Consider the following 7,926-nt stretch of genomic DNA (forward strand, 5'->3'; position numbering starts at 1 on the left):
TTATTTTTGTGGCAATTCACATCGTTGCATACATCACAATTGTATTTACATCGGTTGATCACGCTTTTTTTATTACTGTAGCCACGGTAGCAAAACCACAAAAGTGACCTTCCCCAGGAATGTATTGGGGCAAAAACCGTGGTAATGATGGTCATGGAGGTACAGATAAACAGTTTTCTTAGGGTTGGGTGTCACCCTAGTCTGATAATGGCCAGCAACTCATGTAGGGGGTTCGTAAAAGACCACAATTTTAACATCATACATGTCCTCGAACACGGCCACATCAGCAAAACCTATTTGCTGCTGAGGCGTGAACCCCGCATGCTCATGCATGTCAGCCCCCAGCTCCAATAATCTATCGGCTGTGGCATCAGGGTTCAAAAAATGAGCCAGACAAATGGCAAATAAAAGTAAACTTCATTCTACTCTCAGCCATTAATATAGTTGCTAGGAGTGGGGGTCGAACCCACGAGGATACAAACATCCATTGGTTCTTAAGTCCAACGCCTTTAACCACTGGCCATCCTAGCAGCACACTTTGTATTTAGCCCCATTTACCACTAAACATATACAACTCTTACAAAGTTTATCTGATTCCCCATTATCCACAAAACACACATGGGGGTTTGGGGGCCAATATGGACTTCAGGGTTTGACACCAGTCACATGACTGTCACATGACACTACATCCAATATGGATGCCGAGGGCGTGGCATTGTTTGACACCAGACACATGACTGTCACATGACTTTACATCCAATATGGCTGCCCAGGGTTTGACACCAGTCACATGACTGTCACATGACTCACAAAACAATAACAATAACAAACAACACGTGGTGACAACCACTTGGCTAATTTGCATAAAAGGAGGCGTGGTTATGACGTGATTTATGACGTTTCAGGGGGCGGGGCTTATTTTGACAGATAGTTCAGGATAATTACTACTGCTGCGTGTTACAGTGTATTACAGACAGCGTGTTACAATGCATCATGATGTGGCTGTGTGCGTGCGCACCAAACTCTAGGCTACAATGTTTCATGAGTTCAGAGTTCGGGAGTTGCACATTTTAGTCTGACCTGGGTACCACTGGAAGTTTTCAAGCCTTAGTTGAAGTAATTGATGGTAATAATGTAATATTTCATGGTTGATTTTTGTGTGTGCATTGCCCCATGTTTGTAGGCTACTTGTTTTTTGTATGTTGGTACAATTGTGTTATTATGTTGGTTATAAGGTTCCACCATATAAATGCAAATTTCATTTTTACATTATGTCTGTCATAATTTAATTGCCTCTCTCTCTCTCTGTCTTATGTATATTGATAATAATAATAATAGTAATATATATTGAAAAAAAATGTGGGGGGGGGGGCCCAGATGACCTTAACCCAGGGCTCGAAATTAACTTTTTTTCTCAGTGTCCCGAAGCTGTCCCGAATTCTACTTGGCACTGTCCCGGACTTAACCACCAGTGTCCCAAATTCAAGTTCTTGTTTTTTTCCCATTGTACATAATAAACAGCATAATAATCAGTAACTTGCATCACTTAATTAACTCGTTCTGGTCCACCATGTCTGGTCCACCACCATACACCATTTTATTAACATTAATCATCTGCTGTTTCACACAACACTCATTTTCAGAGATTGCGCTTTTGGCTCTTTTTTGAGGTTGCACTAGACGTTCTCATTGTCCATGGTTTTGACTGACAGGGTTGTAAAACATTACGTCAATAATCTATTTTCACGTCTCTTTAATTTCAATGTCAGTTTGGTGTGATGTCATGGCCACAGATCTCAGTGAAAACAATTAACGTGGGAAATTACCACGAAGCTGTCAGATAGGCTACTCTCCTGCCGTGCTCTCACCCTCTTGTGCACACTCAAATGCGTTCCCAATTAAATAAAGTAGCAAAACGGAGTTAGATCTGCTGCAACTATCCCGATGTAACAAGCTGTTTTGACATTGTAGACGTTCTCTAAGAAGAGTGTAAAGCAGTTTGCAGTTGCCACAACGTCGTCTATTGATGGAAAACATAGCGAGCGGTCTATGATAACCTAAATGCTCGGCAGGCCAGATTAAAGTGCGTGGCGGGCCGGATCTATGATAAACTAATAAATGCTCGGCGGGCCGGATTAAAGTGCGTGGCGGGCCGCAGTTTGGACACCCCTAGCCTTAGAACTGCCACAGCGAAATGTCAAATGCTAACTTAAATAACTGTTATCATTGTTATAGGCTACCTTGCAACACTATCGTTTTGTCAAATCGCAGTTGCAGTAGGCTATTTAGCTCAGCATGATATTGGTGACGTTTGTCTGTCACTGACAGAAAACACGCAGCGTTTTAGTCAGAGAGGACTGTCATCTCGTCTGTCATGAAAACAAATGCCATTTACCTGCCTGCTAGTTAGGTAAGTTAACCTCTATATCGGAAAGTATCTATATCGGAAGTACCTCTATATCGAAAACGTTTAGATTCCCATGTGAACAGTTTAGGAAAAAAGTACCTATTTTGAAATTTGCTTTGCCATTTTTTCTACTGTCCCAGAGTTGTCCCAGACATCATTCTATTGTGTCCCGGAAGCATTTGTTATGGTCCCCGGGACGTCGGGACATCGTTAATTTCGAGCCCTGCTTAACCTGGCCCTGTGTCTCACTTGACCTGCACTTGACGTTACACAAAACACACAAACTTCGCTTAGATAACGTTAACTAGTCTTACGTGTTACAACGTTTGCAAACAGTAATGTTAACATTAGGGACATAATATTATTAGACCTAACATAATTAGCCAACGTTACTGACCTTCTCCATCAAGGTCCACTCCACACTGCTGAGCTCCAGACGGGTGATTTTCTTCTCCATAATCACCGCTGCAACCGGGGCTTGTTGATCAGCTGCCCGACAGATCATTTCATAGGTACTATTCCAGCGGGTGGGGCAATCGTTTATGAGCTGGACTGGTTTGAGACCAAGGAGCTTCTGCTTGGCTTCCAGAAGGTAGCTGTCTGTAGGGGAGTGCTTGAAATGCTGGGCGGCAGCCTTCAGGCGACTGACTGCTGTTGCAACAGAACGCTGTGCAAGCCCTTTTCTCGCTGCCAGGTTAATTGTGTGAGCCATGCACGGGATATCCGTGATCCCCAAGTGCTGCTCTACAGCATTTACATAGTTCATCGCATTGTCTGTTGTAATGACAAGCACAGACTCCTGCTCTATGTGGTAATCTCGTAGAATACTGTCGATGCACGTTGAGACATTCTCTGCAGTGTGAGCGGTTTGAAGCTTAGACGTGTCCAGGACGACATTTCTCATCTCCCAGTCCTCGTCGATGAAATGGGCTGTGACCGTAACATAGGACTCAGTAGCCAAAGAACTCCATCCGTCAGTGGTCAGTGAGAGTTTTTCTCCATGCAGCATTTCCCTTATGCCACCTTTGGTTGTGTCATACAACTTCGTTATTTTACTATTCATGGTCCTGTAACAGGGGATCTTGAATCTTGGCTCTAGCTCGTGGACGAAAGCTTGAAACCCGCTCCCATAGATCACGTTAATGGGCCTCATATCTTCGCAAACAAACCGTGTTAGCAAATCTGTCGCTCTATTTTGACGGGCATAGGGTAGGCCTCGTGAGGGTGATAGCATGGAGTCGATTCTGGCCTGCCTCGTCCCTGATACCTCCCCCTCCTCCTCTTCCAGCTTGCCAGGATGTAGTGTTGACAGGTGTGCTCTCAAGTTGCTGGTCGTTGTGTGGTATACGAGTTTGGTCCTACATATTTTACATATCACTTTGTCCTTACTCGTGATTTTCCCCTCTTGCTTTGGGAACCCAAAGTAGCGCCACACGTTGCTCTTCAAATGGTCAGGAGTGTAGATTTCTAACTCCTTGTCAGGCGTACTTGTTGTTGGCGCGGCCATTGTTTTAGTATACACAAAATAGCGCGAACCAGGATGCTAACGTCACCTACAGGAGCCCAGATGACCAATAATAGCCTTGCTAATGAGCACGCGATTTTACTTCACCAAGCGTGAAAAAAACCTCAGAATCTGAATTGAAAACAACGTTTATAAGCAAATACATTTACAAAAAATAATTCCCATAGGCCACAGGTTCGAATATTAAGAGATCCCTAAAACTCTTCAATTTTTAAAATAATCGAATTATATTCGAATAACGAAGTTCGGAGTCAAAGCCCTAGTCTACAGCCTAAAGAAAGCGCTCTCAAATGCACAAGTCCTGTGCACTTTCAGTCAGAGATTAGTGCTTGTGCTATGCCTGAAACACACGTGCATACTTAAATCCTCAAATGGCCCTAGGTAAAAATTGTAAAATTTCATATTAAAACTGTAAAGTACTTCATGGTTGAACTGTTAAAGTTCACTGTAAACAATCATCCATGTTTACAATTTTACTATGAAAGTTCATTGCATTTCGTGGTAATTTGGTCGAAATTACTTTGAAATTAACTGTCAACGTTCATGGTGAAAACATCGAAATTAACTGTCAAAGTTCATGGTGAAAACATCAACTTGAGAATGTTTCACAGTTCAGCATTCACAGTTCTACTATGAAAATGTATAAATATGAAATTTCATATGAAAACTGTAAAATACTTCATGGTTAAACTGTTAAAGTTCACTTTAAAACAATCATCAATATTTACAATTCTACTATGAAAGTTCATTGCAGTTTGTGGTAATTTGGTCGAAATTACTTTGCAATTAACTGTCAAAGTTCATGGTGAAAACATCTACTTGTGAATGTTTCACGGTTCAGCATTCACAGTTTTACTATGAAAATGTATAAATATGATATGTGAAATTTCATATTAAAACCGTAAAATACTTTATGGTTGAACTATTAAAGTTCACTTTAAAACAATCATCATCCATGTTTACAATTCTACTATAAAAGTTCATTGCAGTTTGTGGTAATTTGGTCAAAATTACTTTGAAATTAACTGTCAAAGTTCATGGTGAAAACATCAACTTGTGAATGTTTCACGGTTCAGCATTCACAGTTCTACTATGAAAATGTATAAATATGATCTGTGAAATTTCATATTAAAACTGTAATACTTCATGGTTGATCTGTTAAAGTTCACTGTATAACAATCATCCATGTTTACAATTCTAGTATGAAAGTTCATTGCAGTTCTTGGTAATTTGGTCCAAATTATGTTGAAATTCACTGGTAACTTCATGATGAAAATGTTAACTTGTGAATGTTTCACAGTTTAGCATTCACGTTCTACTACAAAAATATATAGCACTTGAAAAAAATTCCTGTATTTTTTGCGGGAAAAAATAAGCCAACTGTGTTGCCAGAAAGTCGTTTAAAAATGCACAACTGTAATAATCTTTACAAAACAACTTGTAAATTTAACATTTTGAACCTGCATACAACTTTGGATTTCTGCTAAATTAGCATGACCATTACGCTATATAACATTTTTTTCCAGTAAAATTTATATCAAGTTGCCGCTTCTTGTACATCAAATCCCATTCAATTTTACTGAAAAATATTAAACAAGCAACATTATTTCACTGTAAAAGCCTCATTATAGGAGTGTTATTTAATTGAATTTGTTTGTAGATACTCCTCAACAATTATTTACGATGTAATGTCTTGATGCATTAATAACTATTTATGCAAAAGCAATATCTGAATATTGCAATGGTATAAAAACTTAAGTATAGTATAGATCTGAAATACCAGCCTTCTATACAAGTATGTTTCATCATCTGTTCATACACAGATCTAGAGTTGTCTCACAAAGGTTTTTTTTTTTAACCAAAAAGACTTTATTGGAGCAAAACCTCTGTAAATTCTAGGGAAAGAGTTTACAGACATTAGTGTACTACAAACTGGCATTGGCAAAAAGCACTCAGTAACAATGGAATGTAAACAAAAATATATCTTAAACTCTTTACCTTGAAGAACTAAACAGATAAAGACCTCAAAGTAAAATCTTACTGAGCTTAGTCAATAATCAGACATCATGACATCAGAATTGGGGTGAGAACTCTGGGGTACATATGAAGACAGATGTGTTTGTCTCCTCCACTGTAGATCTATTTGCTGGGTTGATAGAATAGAAACACCTTGGGAAAGAGAAGATAGAGAGAAAGAGAAACACTATTAAATATAGCTGCAAGCAGCAATGAGGGGGCCAAGCAAACATGCTGGAGTTGCCATGCAACTCAATGTTGTTACATCAGATATATGGCTATAAGCAGTCACAGCAAGTTTCATGTCAAACAACCGAAGATTGGTTAGAATTTAAGTTCACTTCCTGTTTAGCAGCGTTGCCACCTATTTCGATTGGCTGTCACGAGCAAACGATTTTGTCAATTGCAGTCCAAGTAATGCACTAATAAGGCATTCTGTGAAGATGGTCTGTGCCAATTTTGGTGAAGATCGGATCAAATGCACCTGTGAAAATGTTTTTGTGTTTCCGACAAAATCCAAGATGGCAGCTAGATCGATTACAGTGACATCAGAAGTTGCCATTTGTCATCTTTCAGACCTCCCACAGTATTAACAGACACCACTAGTAAGTTTTAATTCCAAACACATCAATAGTTTCAAGCAAAAATGCACTTTTGCTAAGAGGTCAAAGGTCACCAAATTTCTTGAGCATTCTCATAATTTGACCCTTAATCCGTGTACCATGTTTGATTTTGATGCCTGAAAGGGTTTCCAAGATATGAGCTCACTTCCTGTTTGGCGGCTTCGCTACCAATTCCGATTGGCTGTTACAGACGCATGCTTTTGTCAATTGTTCCAGAAAGTAATGCATTGATAAGGCATGGTCTGAAATAATGTGTGTCAAGTTTGGTGACGATTAGATAAAATTTGTGAACTGTGAAAATTTAGTTTCACTTTTGATAAAATCCAATATGGCGGAAAATCCATCATGGCGGATATTGACGGCATAGGATGTGTAGAACTCGGCTTGGTCCAAGGATTCCAAAGATACCTCATTTTTGAAAATCAGGCCAATGGGTCAAAAGTTAGGCGCATGAAGGGTTTTATTTAATTTGAGTAATAGGATACGCAACCATTTACATCTGGAGATAGTTTGTAATTCCTGTAGAGCTCACCAAAATGATCATTACAAGACACTTATCTCTTACAATCCAAGATAGATTTTCTTTGAGTTGTTAGGCTTTTGAGTATTTGTTTTACCAAATGACATGGAAAACATAATTCATATCATCCACATGTCCTTATGCACCATGCGCAACAACGCAACGCAAAGCAAAAGTTAGCGCAACAAAAGTTAGCTTAAAGGAACACGCCACCCAATGTCAGTAGTAATGTATGTTCTTACCTTAACTTTCACGAGTTGAGTCATACCTCTCCCGTGTCGGTACATGCACTCAAACGCTCTGGTGCGCGGCTAGACTGTGTTAGCATGTTGCTAGCCGTAGAAGTAATCAAAAACATCCACGTTTTCCCGACTTAACAACAGTTGCACGAGTAGTTGATAGAAATGTCTACGGCCACGCAACATGAAACGTGGCGATTTTCCAAGCGAATAAACAAGAGAACTACAATGTGTGGCACAATAGCACTTGGGAGTACTTCGACCTAGCGTAGTGTATTGTTAACACCTAATTGTAGATCCTATCCACCACAGAGTTTAGAATCCATGCTGGATCGACCCTCAGCCTCTCCCTCCCCTCTGAGCGAGAGAGAGGCACACACACTAGAGATGCGCTGATGGGCTATTATTTCAACCATAACTGCATAGAAAAACTTATCATCCATCAGCCATCCATCAGCACCAAAGTTTTTTGACCAATTTTCAAAACCGCACCCGCCCACCATCCGCTGGTTGTTTTAATGTAGGCTATATGGGTGATGCAGCGCTGCTGACGTGAGGCTAGAAAGCCCTTGCCTGTTCTAGAAAGACTGATCCAA

The 7,926-nt window shown here is 40.0% G+C and overlaps 1 protein-coding gene across 1 annotated transcript in view; it reads right to left on the reverse strand.

Moving 5' to 3' along the window:
- The window catches only part of LOC125311033 (E3 SUMO-protein ligase ZBED1-like), a 13,576-nt gene extending 9,662 nt beyond the window's left edge, over positions 1-3,914 (reverse strand). The window contains exon 1 of the mRNA XM_048268843.1: positions 2,805-3,914. Within this exon, the coding sequence (XP_048124800.1) occupies positions 2,805-3,914 (1,110 nt within the window). The remainder of the gene's footprint in view (positions 1-2,804) is intronic.
- Between the last annotated feature and the right edge of the window lie 4,012 nt (positions 3,915-7,926).

Source organism: Alosa alosa, chromosome 17 (assembly GCF_017589495.1).
Source record: "Alosa alosa isolate M-15738 ecotype Scorff River chromosome 17, AALO_Geno_1.1, whole genome shotgun sequence".
In the NCBI taxonomy this organism is placed as follows: Eukaryota; Metazoa; Chordata; class Actinopteri; order Clupeiformes; family Clupeidae; genus Alosa; species Alosa alosa.